At 42.9% G+C, this 24,584-nt stretch overlaps 1 protein-coding gene across 1 annotated transcript in view; it reads right to left on the minus strand.

Annotated features, from left to right (window-relative positions):
* Positions 1-3,146: 3,146 nt before the first annotated feature.
* The window catches only part of LOC132820335 (sodium- and chloride-dependent neutral and basic amino acid transporter B(0+)-like), a 104,228-nt gene continuing 82,790 nt past the window's right edge, over positions 3,147-24,584 (minus strand). Inside the window, exons 10-13 of the mRNA XM_060832356.1 lie at positions 17,596-17,695; positions 12,200-12,309; positions 11,935-12,105; positions 3,147-3,284 (exon numbers count right to left, since the gene is read on the minus strand). Coding sequence (XP_060688339.1) covers positions 3,147-3,284; positions 11,935-12,105; positions 12,200-12,309; positions 17,596-17,695 — 519 coding nt within the window. The remainder of the gene's footprint in view (positions 3,285-11,934; positions 12,106-12,199; positions 12,310-17,595; positions 17,696-24,584) is intronic.

The raw sequence follows: 24,584 nt of genomic DNA on the forward strand, positions 1-24,584 counted from the left end.
ATTCACAAACGTGTGGATGGATCGCCAGCTAGATTCATGGAGGGAAACACAGATTTAAGGATGGATTCACAGATAGGTGCATGAAATAATGTACTGATTGATTCTCAGAAAGTGGGCCAAATGTCCAGGCAGATGGACTTGGTAGACAGTTGGTTGGATTCATGATTGGAGGGTCAGATTCAATGACAGGTGAATTCATAGATGTATTCATAGACGGATGGGTTCATAGACTGATTCATGGATTGCTGGAATAATTATGGAGGGACTGCAAAAAAGACTGCAACGAGACTATTCCTGGGATGACAGGACTGATATATGAAGAGAAAGTGGATTGATTAGGACTATATTCACCATCGTTTAGAAGGCTGAGTGGATATCTGATAGAAACCTATAAAATGCTAACAGGATTAGACAGGGTAAATTCAGGAAGGATGTTCCCAATGACCAAGAAATCCAGAACCAGGGCTCACAATCTGAGAATACAGACGAGGTCATCTAGGAATTAGATGAAGAGAAACTTCTTCACTCAGAGAGTGGTGAGCCTGTGGAATTCTTTGCCACTGACAGTGATTGAAATCAAACCATTCAGTGTATTCAAGAAGAAGTCAGATATAGTTCTTAGGACTAAAATGCTCTAAGGGAAAAGTAGGAAGAGGATACTGTCTGTGCCTGTGAAGTTTGCTTTCTCCAATGCATTGACATTCACTCCTAGTATCTGCTGTCTGGCCAAATCTCTACTGGTTATTCTACTGCCTTTAGGATTTTTGAACCACAGGAGCTGAAGAGAATCTGCTGACATCTTGTGGTAAGGTTGATCCTCCTGTCTTATGTTGATCTGTTTTGCTTCCAGATTTTTGCTTCTCTCACCATCTAAATGGCTTTCTTGAAAATTTTCTTTGGACCACAACAAAACTGAAAAAGACTTACCAGTAATCCATCAATAATTCTATCTCCAATGAAGGGTGATTTCAAGGCTTCATAGTCATATTTTTCCACTACTATGTAGAGATCACTAAATAAATTACTCATAGATTTCTCTGGAAGCTGAACACCTGATAAATATTGTGTTTTCAAGAATTTAATTTGTTGGACAGTGATTTTTAAAATCTTGCAGAATTTCATCAAGTGTATCTGATGCAACTTTTATGAGCAACTTGGTACATTAGATCATTGAACATAAAAGTATATTTGTTCGGTTTCTGATTAAGTATCTAGTTTGGAGGCAAAATCAATATCTTAAGAACAGTTATTGGCAAGGTGACAATTTTATGTACTATTTGGCCCATTTCTGAAATGACATCTTGCTGACAGTACTATTACTGCTGCCTTGTCTTCCTGATATGATTATTTAGCCTCCTTTTCATTTAATGATACAAAATCTCAATGTCTCCTTATCTTAAAGGATTTGTATTTTTTTTAGATTAGATTACTTACAGTGTGGAAACAGGCCCTTCGGGCCAACAAGTCCACACCGACCCGCCGAAGCGAAACCCACCCATACCCCTACATTTGGCCCTTACCTAACACTATGGGCAATTTAGCATGGCCAATTCACCTGACCTGCACATCTTTGGATTGTGGGAGGAAACCGGAGCACCCGGAGGAAACCCACGCAGACACGGGGAGAATGTGCAAACTCCTCACAGTCAGTCACCTGAGGTGGGAATTGAACCCGGGTTTCTGGCGCTGTGAGGCAGCAGTGCTAACCACTGTGCCACCGTGCCACCTTGTATGTTGCTGTATAACAACGCTGCTACTGTGTATAGCTGTGCAGGAGGATTTTCTCATGCTTATGTTGTCAAAATAGATGATTCACACCTTGTTTGCAAGTGTAATGACTGGGTCCCCCTTCTTTTAGATTGGATTAAATTCACTACGGTGTGGAAACAGGCCCTTCGGCCCAACAAGTCCACACTGACCCTCCAAAGAGAAACCCACCCAGACCCATTCCCCTACATTCACCCCTGACTAATGCACCTCACACTACTGGCAATTTAGCAAGGCCAATTCTCCTAACCTGCACATCTTTGGACTGTGAGAGGAAACCGGAGCACCCGGAGGAAACCCATGCAGACACAGGGAAAATGTGCAAACTCCACACAGACAGTTGCCCAAGGCAGGAATTGAACCCGGGTCCCTGGCTCCGTGAGGCAGCAATGCTAGCCACTGAACCACCGTGCTGCCCAGTAGACATTTCCCATTCTCTTCAGAGCTGCATGTGGGGTTAAAGACAATCCCAATCACTTTAATGTGTTCTACCAGATGAATCTCACTCTGTTGATTTTGTCTTGTCAAAAATTGCAATGCGTTTATCATCTTAAAGTTATACCTGAAGATACCTTCAAAGCTCACCGGAACCTGCACCACTGCTCATCATGTTAGAGATTGCTCATACTATCAAACCATCAAGGCAGGTTCACTGCCAACATATCCTTCCTGGCAGGGATTTGCAGGGCTCATTTTATCAAGTGTGGTCGAGGAAAAACACTTGGTCCTCCAACAAGCACAGGCCTTTGTCTTAACCAATGTGTCATTTATTACATGTTAGCAATAGGTACATATTCCACTGATATGGTAGACATTGTCACAGAGACTGTAAAGAGGATTTCAGTGGTAGGTTTTATTAATCAAGCTACTATTCTTCCACCCAAATCAGAATGATGATATTGATATGGCCATTCTTAATGCAATCCTCAGCATTAACCCTTTCTGCACCTTCTATGACTAATATCATTTTGAATCAGATTCCGCCGCATCAAATCTTCCCTCATCCTGTAGTTAATTGTTGGGAACCCAGGCAGTGCAGACTGTAAGTGGGGGCTGTGAGAGCAGGAGCTAATGTCCACAATGTACAGAGACTGGAATCCTGTGTATTATCACCAGGACGCAGGGAGGAACATGACTGAACACTCATGATGCAGGAACTTGAATGCTCAGTAATTCTCAGCAGCCCCATCCTGCCCCAAATTGATGCCCATGTTTACAGTGGGCACAGGAAACGTCAGCAAATCTTATCCCTGGGTCTTGGCTGAAGTGCTGACTGATCAAGGGAGCACTCAATGAAGTGACACTGATTGTACTCCAGAATGGCTGTGGAATTTCAGGACCAATGTTTACCAATTGAACAGGAATTTTCCTTTGCGTTGTTACTTCTCAGGAATGACCAGAAGGTGCACACAGTTTGGGTCTTCTGTAGAGTCAGGCTTCTTCCTGTATCTTTCCCCTCTGTGTTGTTCCAAGTAGGGACCCCAATCAGGAGCTGATGTGCAAGCAGCAGATATTTTCTGTGAATGGAAATGTAAAATGTTTGATCATTTCTGTTGGATTTTCACCCACTGTTAAGTGGAAAAGAAATCTGGTTCCCAATCAGATTATTCCGACACCTGATAATTCACACTATAGCAAACAATATTTCATGACAAAGATTATACTTTCATCCAGACACTTCAATTGATCCTGTTGTGCACTGGCAGTGAGACAGACTGAAAGAAATGGACTTTTCACAGACAATCAGTTTGATGCAATGACCTTAGTGCAATTCATTAAATGTTAAAGGTCAGAGACATGGTGAGATGAAGAGGTTTAGGGAGGCAATTCCAATGTTTAAGGTTAACCCTGCTGAATGCACAGTTACCAATGGGAGAGTGAGTGAAATGGTGAGTGTTGCAACAAATGTCAGAATTGTAGGAGTGCAGGTATTTTGATGGTTCACACAGTTGGAGGAGGGTACGAGAGAGAGGATTTGCTCAATGATACAGGGGTGAAAATTTTAAAAGTGTGATGTTGGATTAGCGTCTCATAGTGATCAACAAGGACAGGGCTGGCAGATGAACAAGGCCTGGTGTGGTTTAAGCCACAGTGCTATGGAGAAGCATGGATTCACTTAAGGTGGAAGACGGGAAACATGAGCACCAGTAGCCAGTCAATTAACCTACAAATTATAAAGACAATGACCAGGATTTTTCGGATAGCAAGGTTTCCTGTCCGACAACCCGAAGACTTGGTGGGGAATATATCCGTACAGGTTATGGCTGTGCCAGAGTCACTTCAAGCTGCTCAGAGCATCAAATGGTTGGATATGGGATTTTTATCCTCCATTTTGTGCATTTTCCTTGAACAAAACTGCCTGCCAATCTGACTGACCAGCAGTGCCACAGGGAGTAATGGTCACTGCTGGCACCAGAAGCAACCTCCAGAATCAAAGTGCTGGAGTTCCACAGGGGGAGCCAGTAGTGAGGTCACATGACAGGAAATGGGAGCGAAGGTCCAGGGAGAGTAGGGAGACTCAACAGCAAGGTCAGGAATGCAATGAATATCTGGATAGGCTGGGACTTTGAGCTGGTCTCATTGATTGAGTCAGCCATCTCCTTTTCTGAGCCTTCCTGTTCTCCCCTTACCACGCAAACCCACAATTGCAGGGGAATATTAACTGATGCTCTAGGCTTTGCGTACACCTTATAATGTTGTAGGCCGGACACAAGCATGGGATGGCAAACGAGGAGACTGTATGGGCCCTCCTGCCTACTAGTGCAGGACTGTAAGAACTTGCTGTTTACAACAACCTCAAAGACCAACCTCCTAACCATTGCATTAGGGGTTTAGTATCCTGTAATGATGTCACAGAGCAGCTTTTCATTGGGAAGAGATACCACAGTGTAAGCTGAATTAAGAAACGAAAAACAGAAATTCTTGGTGAATTGGGCAAAACCCGAAAACCGAACACTGTTTACATTAGAAATACTTGCAGAGAAGCAAATGATGTAGACTGACGAGCATTAATGATAAGGGTTACAGAATAGTTTATCAAATAATCCTTTAGATGTATTGTTGAGAAAAGACACATTTTGTCAAATCCTTTTGTCCTGCATTTATTGGGACATTTTGCAAGAATCCCAACCAATTCAAGGTGAAAAGTAAATTCTGTCATCTGAAAGGAGACTATTGATTGGTTGCTAAATGAATTCTGATTGGCAGAGATGTTGCCGTGGAGAATGCACCCACTAATGCTGATCGACAATTAACTGCCAGGTTTTGATTAGAGAGTGTGGAATTTCACGCCATGGAGGGGAAGAGGCTGAGGGGGATTTCGCTAAAGTTCACAAAATAATGAGAGGTCTGGGCAGAGCAAACAGGAACAATTAGCTCAATCTCATTAAATCTGTGCTGTTTAGACCTTGATGTTTTGATTGATTTGCAAAAGTAGCAAATAGAGTCATAGAGATGTACAGCACAGAAACAGACCCTTCAGTCCAATCGTCCATGCTGGTCAGATATCCCAACCTAATCTAGTCCCATTTGCCGGCATTTGGCCCATTTCCCTCAAAACCCTTCCTAATCATAGACACATCCAGATGCCTTTTAAATGTTGCAATTGTACCAGCCTCTGCCACTTCCTCTGGCAGCTCATTCAAAATACGGATTACCCTCCGCATGAAAAAGTTACCCCTTACATCCCTTTTAAATTTTTCCCCTCTCACCCTAAACCTGTGCTGTCTAGTTCTGGACTCTCCCACTCCAGGGAAAAGACCTTGTCTATTTACCCTATCCAAGCCCCTCATGATTTTATAAATCTCGAGAAGGTCACCCTTCAGCCTCCAACGCTCCAGGGAAAACAGCCCCAGCCTATTCAGCCTCTCCCTGAAACTCAATCCTCCAACCCTGGCAACATCATAGTAATTTTTTTCTGAACCCTTTCAAGTTTCACAACATCCTTCCAATAGGAGGGAAACCAGAATTGCATATGATATTCCAAAAAGTGGCCTAACTAATGTCCTGGGCAGCCACAACATGGCCTCCCAACTCCTATTTCAATGCTGTGACCAATAAAGGAAAGCATTCAAGACACCTTCTTCACTATCCTATCTAATTGTGACTCCACGTCCAAGGAACTATGAACCTGTACCTCAAGGTCTCTTTGTTCAGCAAACCACACCCCCCCACCCCCACCCCCACTCCCCCCACAACCTTCCCAACAAGTGTACAAGTCCTGCTCTGATTTGCCTTACCAAAACATAAATGACAAAATGCACCGATCCTTGTGGCACACCATTGGTCACAGGCCTCCAGTCTGAAAAGCAACTCTCCATCACCACCCTCTGTCTTCTACCTTTGAGCCAGTTCCGTATCCAAATAGCTAGTTCTCCCTGTATTCCACGAGATCTAACCTTGCTAATCAGTATTCCATGAGGAACCTTGTTGAACACATTATTGAAGTCCATATAGATCACGTCCACCGCTCTGCCCTCATCAATCTGCTTTGTTACTTCTTCAAAAAAACTCAATCAAGTTTGTGAGACATGATTTCCCACGCACAAAGCCATTATAATTATCCCTAATCAGTACTTGCCTTTCCAAATACATATAAATCCTGTCCCTCAGGATTCCCTCCAACAACTTGCCCACCACCGATGTCAGGCTCTCTGAAATATAGTTCCGTGGCTTGTCCTTACCACCTTTCTTAAATAGTGGCACCACGTTAGCCAACCTCCAGTCTTCCAGCACCTCACCTGTGACTATCGATGATACAAATATCTCAGCAATCATTTCTCTAGCTTCCCACAGAGTTCTTAGGTAGACTTGATTAGATCCTGGGAATTTATCCACTTTTATGCATTTCAAGACATCCAGTACCACCTCGTCTTCAATATGGACATTTTTCAAGGTGTCACCATCTATTTCCCTACATTCTATATCTTCCATGTCCTTCTTCACAGTAAACACTGATGTAAAATACTTGTTTAGTATCTTCCCCATCTCCTGCAGCTCCACACACAGGCCTCCTTGCTGATCATTGAGGGGCTCTATTCTCTCCCTAGTTACACTTTTGTCCTCAATGTATTTATAAAATCCCTTTGGATTTTTCTTAAACCTATTTGCCATTGCTATCTCATGTCCCTTTTTGCCCTTCTGATTTCCCTCTTAAGTATACTCCTACTGCCTCTATACTCTAAGGATTCCTTCGAACTCTGCTGTCAATACCTGACATATGCTTTCTTCTTCTTCATAACCAAAACCTTAACATCTGTAGTCATCAACATTCCCTATACCTACCAACCTTTCTTTTCACCCTAACGGGAATATACTATTTCTGGATTCTCATTATCTCATTTCTGAAGACTTCCCATTTTCCAGCTGTACCTTTACCTGCAAACATCTGCCCGCGATCAGCTTTTGAAAGTTCTTGCCTAATACCATCAAAATTGGCCTTTCTCCAATTTCGAACTTCAACTTTTAGATTCAGTCTATTCTTTTCTATCACTATTTTAAAACAAATAGAATTATGGTCGCTGGCCCCAAAGTGCTCCCCCACTGACACCTCAGTCACCTGCCCTGCCTTATTTCCCAAGAGTAAGTCAAGTTTTGCACCTCTCTAGTCAGTACATCCACATACTGAATCAGAAGATTTTTTTCAGCACACTTAACAAATTCCTCTCCATCAAAACCCTTGATACGATGGCAGTCCCAGTCTAAGTTAAAATCCCCTACCATACCAACTCTATTATTCTTACAGATAGCTGAGATCTCCTTACAAATTTGTTTCTTAATTTCCCACTGACTATTGGTGGGGTTTATAATACAATCCCAATAAGGTGATCATCCGTTTCTTATTTCTCAATTCCTCCCAAATAACGTCCCTGGATGTACTCCCAGGAATATCCTGCCTCAGTAGAGCAGTTATGCTATCCTTTATCAAAAATGCCACTCCCCCTCCTCTCTTGCCCCCTTTCTATCCTTCCTATAGGATTTGTATCCTGGAACATTAAGCTGCCAATCCTGTCCATCTCTGAGCCACATCTCTGTAATTGCAATGACATCCCAGTCCGATATTCCTAACCATGCCTTCCCCGTTAGCTCTCTTGAATTGAAATAATTACAGTTTAATTTATCAGTCCAACCTGTAGTTGTTTTCTGCTTTGTTCTTGCCTGCTTTAACTAGTTACCTTTCCCAACCAATCTCAAATTGATCTTTTTCTTCACTATTTCCCTGGGTCCCACTATTCCGCATCCCCCACCCCCACCCCCCACCTTACTAGTTTAAATCCTCCTGAGCAGCTCGAGCAATTTTCCCTGCCAGTATATTCATCCCCTTCCAATTCAGGTGCAATCCATCCTTCTTGTGGAGGTCACTTCTACCCCAGAAGAGATTTCATTGATCCATTAATGTAAACCCTTCTCCCCTGCACTATCTCCTCAGCCACACATTCATCTGCTCTTTCCTTCTATTCATACCCTCATTAGCTTGTAGTACCACAGTTATTCCACATATTGCTACCCTAGAGAACCTCCTCTTGAATTCCTGCCTAAGCTTCTATATTGTCCCTTTAGAATCTCATCCTTTTCCCTTCCTATATCATTAGTTCCAAAGTGTACAATGACCTCCTGCTGGTCCCTCTCCCCCTTGAGAACATTCGGCACTCTCTCCAACATATCCTTGATCCTGGCAACACACATTCTGATTTTTCACTGTTGGCCCCAGAAGTGTCTGTCTATGCCTCTGACTAGAAAGTCCCCTCTCACAATTGATCTCTTGGAACCTGACGTACCCCTCATTACATTGAAAACCAGTCTCCGGACCAGAAATTTGGCTGTTCGTGCTACATTCCCCGGAAAGTCCATCACCCCCTACATTTTCCAAAACAGCATACTTGTGTGAGATGGGGACAGCCACAGAAGACTCCTGTACTACCTGCCTACCCATCCTAATTTTCCTGGAGTTAACCCATCTACCTGAATGTTTCTGCGGCTTTTCTCGCTTCCTATAACTGCCACCCGTCATATTTCCTAGCTCTTGTAAATTCCTTATTGCCTCTAACTGCTGGTCCAACCGAACCATGCGATCTGATAGGATTCACAATCAAAGACACTTCCTGCAGAAGTAACCATCAGTAACATGGAAATGCTCCCTAAACTCCCACATCTGATAGGAAGAGCACCTCACTCAACTAAAGGTCATCGTTGCTCCTTCACAATCTACAGACCCAGAAAATAGCACCATCTTTTTGCTCTTTAAAAAAACACTGCTCCATGCTAACTTAGTACCTATGGTTTATATTTTTAAAATTTAATCAACAGACCGATCTCAATAAAAGATATAATTAAGAAAGAATCCACTCTATTCACTACTGTAGATTTACAGCAAGATTACAAGTACAAACTATGCACATGTCTGTTCCTGTGCTGTGAGCTCACCCACACAGGTTCCTCTCAGGTCAGCTGTGAATTTCACTGTTTGTTAAATTTTCCTAAATGCACTCTAATGTCCAGAGATACATGAACTCAAACAGCAAAAGCAGTGATAGTGCAGATTCACTGCTGTGTCAGACAGCAGGGTCAGTCTTTCTCTGACCCTGTGGTCACTGCCTTTGTCTGTCATCCTCCTTTTAAAAGTGCCATTGTTTTGATCTTTTATTGCAGAATCATTCGGTGTACTAGAGACAGCGCTGGATAATCACTGAAATGGGAATAATGTCCAGGGTTATGGGAAAAAGCCGGGGGAATAATACTAAGGCCTTCTGTGCATTCAGAGGGCTGGTACAGGCATGATGGGCTGAATGGCTTCTTTCTGCACCATAACAACTCAGATTCTGTGAACTTTGTGTAGTTGAGACAGACAAATCATAACCTTGGTCTTATATAGAACAGTACGGTACAGACACTAATCCTTCAGTCCACAATATTGTACCGAAGATGATGCAAAATTAAACTATTTTCTTCTGCCTGCCATTGGTTCACATCCCTTCATTCCTTGCATATTCATGTCTTTAATTAAAAGTTCCTAAATGCCTTTATCATATCTGCCTCCACCCCCACCCCGGCAGCCTGTTCCAGACTCCTGACACTCTTTGTGTAAAAAAACTTGCCCCTCACATCTCCTTTGAACTTTTGCCCTCTCATCTTAAATGCTTCTCTTAGTATTTTTGAACTGTGGGGGGGGAAAAGATTCTGACTGTCAACCCTATCTATCCATCTCATAATTTTGTAGGCTTCTATCAGCCGCTCCAGAGAAAACAACCTGAGTTTTTCTAGCCTCTCCTTAGAGCTCATACCCTCTAATCCAAGCCTCATCCTGGTAAACCTCTTCTACACCCTCTCCAAAGCCTCCACATCCTTCTTGTAATGTGGCGACTAGAATTAAACGCAATAGTCGTCATGCAGCCTAAGCAAAGTCTTATAAAGCTGTAACATGACCTCCTGATTCTTGTACTCAGTTCCCTGAGCAATAACGGCAAGTACGCCATAAACTTTCTTTATCACCCTACTTGTGACGATTTGTTTTGATCTGTATTTGATGCTGAAATGAGCTTCTGACAACATTTTCATAACACCACTAAAACCATATATTTTTACCTGCATAATCTGATTCGATACCTCTGTAGTTACAGAAATCCTCTGTTGCAAAAATCCACACCCATGCAGTCATGCCATTGGCACTTGGCTATTCAAATAGCAAATCGAGAGTTTGATGTTGGAAAAGCACAGCAGGTCAGGCAGCATCCAAGGAGCAGGAGAATCGACATTTTTGGCTAAAGCCCTTCATCACGGCTTTAGCCCGAAACATTAATTCTCTGCTCCTTGGATGCTGCCTGACCAGCTGTGCTTTTCCAGCACCACACTCTTGACTCTGACCTCCAGCATCTGCAGTCCTCACTTTCTCCTATTCAAGTAACAACTCAGCTGACCTCCCAAATCCGACCCTCTGTGAACTTAATAATTCAAATCTGTGCTCTTAATTACATCAAGTCCTGATCATCGATCATTCCTTTCTCACTAATTCATATTGGCTCCTGCTTAAGTAAGTACTCAAGTTTAACATTCTCCTGCTTGTTTCCAAATCTTTCCATGGTCTTGGCTCACCCTTTCCTGGAAATCTCTGTGACATGTGTGGTTGTCTAAATCAAGCATTTTGAACCCTTGCTGTTTAAATAGTTTGACCATTAGTAGATGGCCCCTCAGTTGCTGAATTACGGGACTTTGGAATTCCTTCCTCAAAACTCACTGTCTCCCTGCCTTTTCTCTCATTGAAAGCATGAAGAAACAAAATGTGAGATTGATCTTGACAAACCTGTACTGAAACCAGGAAATGTTCCACGTGGACTTTATTCGAAAACTACTGAATCCCACCACCTAATGCCACTACTTGTTATTACAACCAGACAAACGTAAAGATCTGCAATGCAGAAGACACCATTCTGAAACTGAGAGATAGTTTTGAAACAGTCCAAACTCCAACTTTGTAAGGTGCATAAATAGTGTATGAATTGATTGAGAATTTAATGAAATCAACCTAACAATCTGTGATCCATGACTGAAATACAAAATATAGAGTTTAGTGGACCTTTTGTTTATATTTGTTAAATTAAGGTGACCTGCATTTTCCAAGGTATTGCAACACACTGATATGTTCATATTTGTGATGTGTTCCAATAGTGCAATTCTTTTATTATTTTAAAACGTATCTTTGATTTAATTGCATAAATGTGATAAATTATGTTTTTTTGTAACATTGAAATAACCATAGTCCTATCAGATCACAGGGCTGCTCTCTCAACAGAGAGCGAGGTGATTGATGGTGGTTTAACCTGAGGATCAAGGGGAGAGTTCCAGAAGGAGAGTTCATCACAGTAACCTCAGCTGGTACAGGGATTGGCATCACTCAGCATCACCAACTCACCCATCCAACCAACTGAGCTAACCGATCCACTTTCTTTTAGTTGTATATTCAAACATTCACAGATACTACTTCCAGTCCACTCCAGCTTTAGTGCCTGAACCAAGATGGTATCACGGTGGACTGAACTGAGCATAAGTGAAAGGACAACAAAAAGACATTTTGACTTTGAAACAATATGCTTTGCATTGCATCTATCATGATCCAAAACCTAATTTTATGTTCTCTGTTCCTTAATCTTTAAAAGATTTCAAAGCGTCCCTCACCTGCCACAAGGTGGGGCCCTCAGCTTGGACAACTCTCACCACAGCCATGATGGGGATCCACATAATACAGAAGATGGTCATACACCAGCCCAGTGCTCCTGACCAGACAGGGTATTCAACAGATCCATATCTTAGTGGGGCAAATGTTGTCAAGGACCAGATTAAGACTGCCTGAATGTGGATAAGGTACAAAACTAAATCAGAAACAGAATGAGAGATTGGGTATTTTCAGTTTAAATCAAAATAATGTGTAACAGCTTCTTACCACCAGCAAACACGGAGAGATCAGAATCCAACACATTCTCCACCACAGCCAGAAGAGCCAAGTCCTTTCCCCAATCATCATCTCAATGTCCTTGATGAATCTGTTTGTCCCTGTGAACAACAAGGAAGAAGAGAGACACCATCACTCACTCTGTCCTGTCTTTAGGGCAGCTTGTTTACTGTTGAAGTTCATCTTGTACAGGGTGGCACTGATGAACAGGTTAACCCAGAGAAGGGATTGCTCCAGATTTCAAACAGAATAAGAACATTGATTCTTGTCACCAACTGATTGATCTTTTTCTCCCATTTTAGGAACAAGGGTCTGTCCATCCCAGCACAAATTGGAAACATAAGCTTTTCCTGGAATGAGTTCTTCTTGGGCGATGAAGGTAACTTGGAATTTGAAACACAAACAGATCAATCATGACCGTATTGATGGTGGAGCAGGCTTGAGGGGCTGAATGGGTCTATTTCTGCTAAGGACTTGTAAAATATGAAAGTGAAGAGTTCATAACAAACCCTAAATATAGAAACATGTGAACAACAGCAAAAATAGGCCAATTTTCTCTAATCTTATTACAAATCACTTGTTAGGGATACGATTAATACTGATAGAAACCAATGAAGGGTAAAGAGTGGGGTGTTTCCAATGTAAAGAACAGGGGTATAAGTGTAATTAATTAAAACTTATAAAATACACCATTGAGTTAAATGCAATAGAGATGACCACTTAGGTGATATGTTGCAGCTGTAGCATGTGGGTGCTGCTGGATTCCTAAAGAAATCCAGTTATATTGGATCAGCTCAAACATTTGATATAGTACCACACATGAGGCTCCTTAATAACCTGAGAGCCCATTGTGCTGGGTGTACAGTATGACCATGGATAGTGAATTGGTGAGCTGATAGAAGATCGACAGCAGTATCTTGTCGGGATCTGGATGATGTGAGCTTGGCAAGGTTTATTCGAGAATTGGATGAGAACTGTAGCAATTCTGATGTCGGGAAGACCATTTTTTTTTATTCTTTCAGTAAGCAATGAGCTGAATCTGTCACTCAGCAGTGATGAGTTCCTAATTAATGGGATTATTCCCTATTAAGCAGCAAGCTAATGGTACAACACGCCTAACTAATATTCAGCTTCCTATCTTAAACTCACCTAACAAGCTCAACATTGAGAAAACTTGACCTGGAGATTAGAGTGGGGATCTCATGAATTCAGCTTGTTACCTGCTCCAAATGACCTAAATATTAGGCATTGATGTCTCAGAGAATACTCCAAGGATGCCAGCCACATACACTTTACATTCATGGTATTGGATCTGATATGTGCCAGTCTCTAATATCTTGCTGGGCCATCTCAGAAAATTTCTACACTTCAGTACTGCACCACAGTCTGCCCCAGTGACTATCATTGTAATGCCTCGGCCAGCACACCCAAGAGCATGAACCCAGGCTGCATCTCCAGGCTGGTCACTTGCTGTCCCAATTCTCACTCATTCTGAGCTGGTCTGGATGCTCACAACACCTCTCCCTTGCCTTGCCTTTTGCCTTTGTGTGTTTGCTACCTCAGCCAGGGATATTATTCCAGTCGCTCCTTGCCATTTAGTGCAGACACAAAGGAAGGAATCTTGTTGTGGTTGTCAACAGGACTCTGTCAAATCAAGGAGGGTGTAATGGGGTGCTGGCACAGTAAGTCATGGGCAGTCTCTGATACCAATTCCATGTGCTTAGACATGGGCAACCAGCTGCTCAGGGTGGTCAACATTAGTGTTTACTCCACGTAAGGGGTTAGGAACTGAATGAAGGTCAGCCCACCACCTGGCTTGAGTCTTTCTGCTCTACTGTGGGCTGCTTACTTCCTGAAATGAGACAGAGGCAGGTATTAATGGAGATGAAAGGACGTGTCCCAATTGTTACTGTAGGTGCAGCTGGGAGGTATCCTGAGTGAACAAGCAGTGCAGAGGGACTGCAGGATTAATGGTGTCTGGGATTAGGGTAGGTGTGAGTGAGCGGAGGGGGACAGATTGCAAGCTGTAGTGAGATTGGTAGGGCATTAGACTCAGTGGAAGGTGGGTATAGCAAGAGAGTTACGGTGAGGGTGAGATAACAAACATGGTAGCACTTACTAGCAAAGTGGAGAAGATCATTGACTTCCTTCTTTCACTGCTGGGTATTCCTCCAGATGGCTGAGATTGCACTGATCCAGGTGGCAACCTCGGACCAGGTTGTCATGTCATGCCCTGATCTTACCAATCCAGGGGTAAGAAGAAATCCCACCTCAACACCACACTATGCAGTAGAACCTTTAGATCCCTACCCATCAGGCAGGACACTCCTTCCCCCTGCCTGCCTGCTATGTCTGGGATCAATATAAGTGACATTGTAGGGTTGTTCTAGACTGACAGTGTTTGTATGGATACTTAACGGGCTTTTAATGAAGTTGTAACCACAACATATGGAGCTGCCAGTGTTGGCCTGGGTGGACAAGGTCAGAAGTCACATGGCACTACATTATAGTCCAAAAGGTTTATTTGAAATCAAATGCTTTCGGAGCACTGCCCCTTCGTCAGGTGAAGTAAAGAGAAGCACACAGACACAGAGTTTATAATCAGAGAGATCAAAATATCATACAAGTGGTGTGAGTGGAGTGTTGACAGACTGAATAATAGGTCTCTGCAGGTGATCAAGAGTGTCAGATGGTGTGAATAAAGTGTCAACAGCTGAATAGCAGGTGAAGGGATGATCTATAATCTGATTCATTAAGGAAGAGAGATAATTACAAAATATTAAAAATAAGGTAGTTCTGGAGACAAACCAAATGACTGGAATAACATGGTAGGTATAAGAGTCACACGCCGAGGGTCTAACCAAAGTAACAAGTACTAATCCAAAACTGTACACATTAAATAAGGTAGAGAGATCATAATAAGTTATCAAGGTGATGGTGTCAAAACTGGACAGTAAGGAAGATCTTACAGGTACAGAACAGTGTAATGGGGTCACATGTAGTACAACTTGTAACCAAGATCGTGGTTGAGGCCATCTTCATGGCTACAGAACTCAGCTATTGGTTTCAGCTCAGTAATTCTGTGCTATTGTGATCCTCAAGATACAAAACAACACAGAATTATTGTGAGGTAGCAGTGCTAACCACTGGGCCACTGTGCCACCCAAAGTGGGGACATTTTCAGGATGGCAACCTGTAACTGTATCACAGAGATTAGAGCTAGGGCCTCGATTATGACTGGAATGGAGAACGTAAATATACAATCACCAAGTTTCCAGATCACAAAAATAGGTGGGAGGGCATTTGGTGAGGATGACACAAAGATTCTATTGAGAGATACAACAGGTTATGTGAAAGAACAAAAACTAGCCAGGTAGAATATAAAGTGGAAAAATGTGAGTAATACACTTTGGTGGGAGGAATAGAGGAGTTGAATATTATTTGACTGAAAAGACTGCAGAAAGCTGCAGCACAGAAGGATTTGGGGTTCCTTGTGCATAAATCTGAAAAGCCTGGCCTTTAAATTTTATGGGTATGAGGGAAGGAAAATGGATAGTTGGCCTTTATTTCAAAGCAAACAGAATACAAAAATAGGTAAGCTTTGTTATAAATGTTCAAGGCACTAGTGAGACCATGGCTGGAATATTCGGAACAGTTTCTATTCCTCCATGGGATGAGGATGCCACTGGCTCAGTAGAATTTATCGTCCATCCCAGAGAGCAGTTACGAGTCAACCATACTGCTATGTGTCCAGAGTCACATGTTGTCCAGACCAGGTAAGGATAGCAGTTTCTTTCCCTGAAGGACATTAGCAAACCAGAGGGGTTTTTTCAATCATTGACATTGATTCAAGGTCATAATTGGACTCTTAATTCTAGATTTTTATTGAATTCAATAAAACGGGGCAGCACAGTGATTCAGTGGTGAGCAATGTTGCCTCACAGCACCACGGACCTGGGTTCAAATCCAGCCTCAGGTGGCTGTCTGTGTGGATTTTGCACATTCTCCCCATGTCTGTATGGGTTTCCTCCAGGTGCTCCAGTTTCCTCCCACAGTCCAAAGTTATGCAGCTTGGTTGGACTGGCCGTGCTAATTTCCTCTATAATGTCCACGGATGTGCAGGCTAGGCTGGTTAGGCATGGGAAATGCATGATTACGGGGATAGGGTAGGGGTCTGGGTCTGGGTAGGATGCTCATCAAAGAGTTGGTGTGCACTCGTTGGGCCAAATGGCCCGCTTCCACATTGCAGAGATTTTATGATTCAAATTGCACCATTTGCCATGATGGGATTCGAGCCTGGAACCCTAAGGCAGTACCTGGGTTAACAATCCAGCGATTATATCATCAGGTCATCATCTCCCCCTCAAAAAAAAATATATTGGCTTTGGAGGCAGTCCAAAGAAGGTTCATGAGATTAATTTCGGATATGGAGAGATTTTCTTTTCAGGAGTGTTCGAGTAGTTTGGGCTTGAGCTCTTTTGAATTTCGTGGAATAAGAGGCGATCTATTTTGAAAAGTATATGATTGTTAACGATTGTGCTTGATCAGATATAGGAATAGAGGCTGTTTTCACTTATGCTAGAGTCTGGGACCAGAAGGCATCTCCTGAGAACCAAGAGGTTACATATTTAAGACAGAGATGAGGAAGACTTTTTGCTCTTAGAGTGCAGTGGTATTCTTTTTCCCACAGAGTGTTGTTGAGGCTAGGTATATAAGTCTATTCATGTAAGATAGATTGTAAATCAGTAAAGGAATCAAACATTGTGGGGAAATGGTAGGAAAGTGGAGTGAAGGATAGTCAAATCAGCCATGACCTCATTGAATGGTGGCGCAAAATCAGTGGGGTGAATGGCCTACTTCAACTCCTCTGTCTTATGGTCTCATTGTCTTAAGTACTTATATTGCTATAAAACTCATACTTACACAGTCTGGGCTCTGTGCTGCCTCACGACATACAACAAACACACAGGAACTGCAAGCTGGCTGCTATTATTATCACTGCTACTGAAGGTCAGTCAGGAACCTTTGTACATCACATATTTGTGAAGCAATCTAACAGCAGAAAGATAAACTCCCTATGTGATCTTGGATTTGTGCAATAATACAAGTATCAGCAATTAACAAGACAATGACTGTAGTAAAATTGGCTGAAATCCAGCAAAAACAAGTGCATCCTGAGTGAAGGATGCAAAAAATGATGTTGTGTGTTTCATGCTGGTTTCTGGAACCAATTAGGTTTCATTGTCAGGAAGAGCGAGTGAATTCTGATACACGTCTGCCAGCATCTGATTCATTTGGTCTGATTTTATTAAAGAAACCTTAATTTTCACAAAGTACTTTAAATTTAATATGTTTATTTGTTTCGGTCTCTTTTATGATTGACTGACCATAGATCCAGCTGAGACCGATGAGTTGCAGGAGAGCTGTTATAACGAGAATCCAGTCCGTAACATAATGATCCATTAAATTCAGCCAGTAAATCCCAGCCTAAAATTAAATGGAAAATTCAAAAATGTTACACAGGAAAATGATCGTACTCTTACTTTCAAATTCAGACTTTGATGAGATTTGAAAAATGTATACATGTAAGTGCTTATAATAAAAGCACAATTCTAACTAAAGCAAATTCAGAAGTCACAATGTCAGGTTATATTCCAACAGATTTATTTGAAATCACAAGCTTCTTCATCAGATGATGAAGGAGCAGTGCTCTGAAAGCTTCTGATTTCAAATAAACCTGTTGGATTATAGCCTGACATCGTATGACTTCTGAAATTGTCCACTCCAGTCCAACATTGTCACTTCCACATCATAACTAAAGCAAAATACTACAGATGCTGGAAATCTGAAACAAACACAGAAATTCCTGGAAAAAATCAGCAGGTCTGGCAGTATCTGTGGAGAAAGAAACTAACATATTGATTCCAGTCTGGTACAACTCATCTTCAGAACTGTTCCAACACAATTCTAACTCGATGCTCAATATTCCCTCATTCATTTGTGTGTGGGATTCAATTATGTTGCTGTTCCCTCTTCTCCATTCTCACCTGAAAGTCATTTTTGAAATGGGGAGATCAGAATTTACCTGCAGTGTTCCAAATGTGATCTCACATGATCAAATAAGTGAAGAGGTTACCTCAGAGTCCAATTGGACCTTGATCAGCTGGGCCACTGGGCTGAGGAGTGACAGATGGGGTTTAATTTAGATAAATGTGAGGTGCTGCATTTTCGAAAAGTAAGTTAGGGCAGAATTTATACACTTAATGTTAAGGTCCTGGGGAGCGTTGTTGAACAAAGAGACCTTGGGGCGCAGTTTCATGCAGAAGGTGGTGTGTGTATGGAAGTTTTGGAGGCTGGTATAATTACAACATTTAAAAGGCTTTTGGATGGATATATAAATAGGAATAGTCTAGAGTGGCAAATAAGACTACATTAATTTAGGATATCTGATACCATGGATGAAGGATCTGTTTCTGTGCTGTACATCTCTGACTTTATGACCCTATGGGCGGCATGGTGGCTCAGTAGTTAGCACTACTGCCTCACAGCGCCAGAGACCCAGGTTCAATTCCCGCCTCAGGCAACTGTCTGTGTGGAGTTTGCACATTCTCCCTGTGTCTGCGTGAGCACTCTCCGGGTGTTCTGGTTTCCTCCCACACTCCAAAAATGTGCAGGTTAGGTGAGTTGGCCATGCTAAATTGTCTGTAGTGTTAGGTGTAGGGGAATGGGTCTGGGTGGGTTGCTCTTCGGAGGGTTGGTGTGGACTTGTTGGGCCGAAGGGCCTGTTTCCACATTGTAAGTAATCTAATCTAATCTAAATACATCCTAGATTTAGACATCATGACCCCTCATGTACATCTTAACTCTTTGCCTCCAGTTTTAACTGCCTGGGAACATTGCATTAATGGGATTTGTGAAATTACCAACTCTCCCCACTCAGTATCTGAACTACATTCCCATTCAACACAAATATCTGAATAAGGGAACATGGCTCAGGAGTAGGCCATCCTGTCCCTGGGGCTTACTCCACGATTTAATAAGGTTAAAATCACACACCAGGTTATGATCCAACAGGTTTATTTGGAAGCACTAGCTTTCTGACCGCCGCTCCTTCATCAGGTGGTTATGGAGTATAAGATCGTATGACATAGAATTCAAAGCAAACTTTTGAAAGCTAGTGCTTCCAAAAGAACGTGTTGGACTATAACCTGGTGATATGTGATTTTCAACTTTGTACATCCGAGTCCAACACTGGCACCTCCACATAATTTAATAAGGTTACCGCTGTTATGAATTGCTTTGAATATATTTGCGTCCTTCTTTCCATAATACAAGCAATACTGTATACAGACTCTCACATTATGGAACCATCAGTGCACTGTATAACTGAAGCTTAACATCTCTACTTTTGTATCCACTCAGCCTTGCAGCAAATGATAAAGTTATATTAGCTTTCCCAAATATATAGGTGAGGACTGCAAATGCTGGAGATCAAAGTTGAAGAGTGCGGTGCTGGAAAAACACAGCCAGTCAGGCAGCATCTGAGGAGCAGGAGAGTTGATGTTTTGGGCATAAGCCCTTCATCAGGAATGAGGCTTGTGGGCCAAGGGGGCTGAGAGATAAATGGGAGAGGGATGAGGCTGGGGGGGGAGGATAGCTGAGAATGCACTAGGTAATATATCTCCCTCCCCACCCCTATCCATGGTCCATAAAGACCATTCCTTCTGCAACTCCCTTGTTCAGTCCATGCCCCCACCAACCCACCCTCCTATCCTGGCACCTTCCCCTGCCACCAAAAGAATTGCAAAACTCCACCCACGCCTCCCCACTTACCTCCGTCCAAGGCCCCAAAGGAGCCTTCCACATCTGTCAGAGATTTATCTGCACTTCCACACATATCATCTACTATGTCTATTGCTCCCAATGTGGTCTCCTCTACATCGGGGAGACAGAACTCCAGTTTGCAGAACATTTCAGAGGGCATCTCCAGGACACACGCTCAAACAATCCCATTGCCCCATTGCCGAACACTTTAACTCCCCATTCACTAAGGACATGCAAGGCCTGGGCCTCCTCCACCGCCAAACCCTAACCACCCGATGCCTGGAGGAAGAATGCCTCATCTTCCACATTGGGACCCTCCAACCACATAGGATCAATGTGGATTTCACCAGTTTCCTCATTTTTCCTCCCCCCACCTTATCCCAGATGCAACTTTCCAACTGGACACCACCCTCTTGACCTGTCCTACCTGTCCATCTTCCTTCCCACCTTTCTACTCCATCCTCCTCTCTGACCTATCGCCTTCACCCCCAACTTCATCTACCTATCGCATTCTCAGCTACCTTACCCCCAGCCCACTCCTTCTCTCATTTATCTGTCAGCCCTCTTGGGCCACCAGCCTCACTCCTGATGAAGGTCTCATACCCAAAACATTGATTTTCCTGCTCGTTGGATTCTGCCTGATCTGCTGTGCTTTTCCAGCAGCACACTCTTCGTTTTTCCTAAATATATTGGAGGATTTTTTTCAGACTGGAGGCCTGTGACCAGTGGAGTGCCACAAGGATTGCTGCTGGGTCCTCTACTTTTTGTCATTTATATAAATGATTTGGATGTGAGCGATAGAGGTACAGTTAGTAAATTTGCAGATGACACCAAAATTGGAGGTGTAGTGGACAGCGAAGAAGGTTACCTCAGATTACAACAGGATCTTGATCAGATGGGCCAATGGGCTGAGAAGTGACAGATGGAGTTTAATTCAGATAAATGTGAGGTGCTGCATTTTGGGAAAGCAAATCTTAGGACTTATATGCTTAATGGTAAGGGCGGAGGGAGTGTTACTGAACAAAGAGACCTTGGAGTGGAATCGCTGGTAGATAGGATCGTGAAGAAGGCATTTGGTATGCTTTCCTTTATTGGTTAGAGTATTGAGTACAGGAGTTAGAAGGTCATGATGCAGCTGTACAGGACATTGGTTAGACCACTGTTGAAATATTGTGTGCAATTCTAGTCTCCTTCCTATTGGAAAGATTAGATTATTTACAGTGTGGAAACAAGCCCTTCGGCCCAACAAGTCCACACCGATCCGCCAAAGCGCAACCCACTCAGACCCATTCCCCTACATTTACCCCTTCATCTAACACTATGGGCAATTTAACTTGGCCAATTCACCTAACTTGCACATTTTTGGATTGTGGGAGGAAACCGGCGCACCCGGAGGAAACCCACACAGACACGGGGAGAATGTGCAAACTCCACACAGAGAGTCACCTGAGGCGGGAATTGAACCCGGGTCTCTGGCGCTGTGAGGCAGCAGTGCTAACCACTGTGCCATCGTTGTGAAATATGAAAGGGTTCAGAAAAGATTTACAAGGATGTTGCCAGGGTTGGAGGATTTGAGCTATAGGGAGAGGTTGAACAGGCTGGGGCTGTTTTCCTTGGCACGTCGGAGGCTGAGGGGTGATCTTATAGAGGTGTACAAAATTATGAGGGGCATAGATAGGATAAATAGACAAAGTTCCCTGGGGTCAGGGAGTCCAGAACTGGAGGGCCTAGGTTTAGGGTGAGAGGGGAAAGATATAATAGAGACCTAAGGGGCAACTTTTTTCCACACAGAGGGTAGTACGTGTATGGAATGAGCTACCAGAGGAAGTGGTGGAGGCTGGTACAATTGCAACATTCAGAAGGCAATTGGATGGGTATATGAAAGGAAGGGTTTGGAGGGATATGGGCTGGGTGCTGGCAGGTTGGACTAGATTGGGTTGGGATATCTGGTCAGCATGGACAGATTGGACTAAAGGGTCTGTTTCCATGCTATACATCTCTATGACTCTATATGCTGCATCTGCACAGTAACTTTTGATTGTCACGCATCCTTCTGTCTCTCAGAGTTCTGCAATCACTAATCATTTTGATATGATGTTTTATTTTTTATTCTTCCTGCTAAAAGGGAAGCACTTCATGTTTTCCTACATTATACTCCATTTGCTACATCTTTGCCCACCGACTTAAACCATCTTTCTCTTTTTATAGCCCCCTTATGTCTTCCTTGAAAATTACTTTCCAATTTTATGTCATCAGCAACTTTGGTAACTGTGTCTTCTACTGCTTCATCTATGTCATTGATGTAAATTGTAAATCATTCAAATGCCAGAATTGACCCTGAGGCACGCCACTTGTTACATCATGAGAACCTGAAAAAAAAACACATTTGTGCTGACTCTCTGTTTACTATTAGCCAGCTAATTTTCTGTCCATGTCAATATGCTAACCCCTGTACCATGAGCTCCTATGTTCTACAATAAATATTAATGTGACACTTTATCAAATGCCTCTGGAAATATAAGAAAAAGCACATCCACCATTTCCCCATTATCCAAACACTCATATTATTTCTGAAATAATTCTAACAAATTGGTGAAATATGTTCTCTCCCTTCACAAGACCGTACTGGCTCTATTTGACTACTTCAAAACCTACATTGTCATGCCACAAATTCCTTAATAATAATTGCTAACATTTTACTTATGATAGATAGTAAGTTAACTGCTCTGTATTTCTTTCTTTTTGAATAAAAGATTTATATTTTCTAACCCAGTCATAGAGTCAAAAGGTGTGGTGCTGGAAAAGCACAGCTGGTCAGGCAGCATCCAAGGAGCAGGAGACAATAGACAATAGACAATAGGTGCAGGAGTAGGCCATTCAGCCCTTCGAGCCTGCACCGCCATTCAATATGATCATGGCTGATCATTCCTAATCAGTATCCGCTTCCTGCCTTATCTCCATAACCCTTGATTCCACTATCTTTGAGAGCTCTATCCAACTCTTTCTTAAATGAATCCAGAGACTGGGCCTCCACTGCCCTCTTGGGTAGAGCATTCCACACAGCCACCACTCTCTGGGTGAAGAAGTTTCTCCTCATCTCTGTCCTAAATGGTCTACCCCGTATTTTTAAGCTGTGTCCTCTGGTTCGGCACTCACCCATCAGCGGAAACATGTTTCCTGCTGCCAGAGTGTCCAATCCTTTCATAATCTTATACGTCTCAATCATATCCCCTCTCAGTCTTCTAAACTCAAGGGTATACAAGCCCAGTCGCTTCAGTCTTTCAGTGTAAGGTAATCCCTCCATTCCAGGAATTGACCTTGTGAACCTACGCTGCACTCCCTCAATAGCCAGAATGTCTTTCCTCAAATTTGGCGACCAGAACTGCACACAGTACTCCAGGTGTGGTCTCACCAGGGCCCTGTACAGCTGCAGAAGCACCTCTTTGCTTCTGTACTCAATCCCTCTTGTTATGAAGGCCAGCATGCTATTAGCTTTCTTCACTACCTGCTGTACCTGCATGCTTGCCTTCATTGACTGGTGTACAAGAACACCCAGATCTCTCTGTACTGCCCCTTTACCTAAATTAATTCCATTGAGGTAGTAATCTGCCTTCCTGTTCTTGCCACCAAAGTGGATAACCATACATTTATCCACATTAAACTGCATCTGCCATGCATCTGCCCACTCACCTAACTTGTCCAGGTCACCCTGTAATCTCCTAACATCCTCATCACATTTCACCCTGCCACCCAGCTTTGTATCATCAGCAAATTTGCTAATGTTATCGCTGATGCCATCTTCTATATTATTAACATATATTGTAAAAAGCTGCGGTCCCACACGGATCCTTGCGGTACCCCACTGGTCACTGCCTGCCATTCCGAAATGGAGCCGTTTATCACTACCCTTTGTTTCCTATCAGCCAACCAATTTTCAATCCAATCTAGTACTTTGCCCCAATACCATGCGCCCTAAGTTTACTCACTAACCTCCTATGTGGAACTTTATCAAAAGCTTTCTGAAAGTCCAGGTACATTACATCTACTGGATCTCCCTTATCCATCTTCAGAGTTACATCCTCAAAAAACTCCAGAAGATTAGTCAAGCACGATTTCCCCTTCATAAATCCATGCTGACTCTGTCCTATCCTGTTACTACTATCCAGATGTGCCGTAATCTCATCCTTTATAATAGACTCCAGCATCTTTCCCACCACTGAGGTCAGACTAACTGGTCTATAATTTCCTGCTTTCTCTCTCCCACCTTTCTTAAAAAGTGGTATAACATTAGCCAGTCTCCAATCCTCAGGTACCGATCCCGAATCTATCGAATTCTGGAAAATAATCACCAACGCATCCACGATTTCCCGAGCCACCTCCTTCAGTACCCTGGGATGTAGACCATCAGGCCCCGGGGACTTATCAACCTTCAGACCTAACAGTCTCTCCAACACCAAATCCTGGCAAATACAGATTCCCTTAAGTTCAGGTCCTTCGGTCACTGCTACCTCAGGGTCTTCCCCAGTCTTGTGTCTTCCCCAGTGAACACAGA

Source organism: Hemiscyllium ocellatum, chromosome 11 (genome assembly GCF_020745735.1).
Source record: "Hemiscyllium ocellatum isolate sHemOce1 chromosome 11, sHemOce1.pat.X.cur, whole genome shotgun sequence".
NCBI lineage: Eukaryota > Metazoa > Chordata > Chondrichthyes > Orectolobiformes > Hemiscylliidae > Hemiscyllium > Hemiscyllium ocellatum.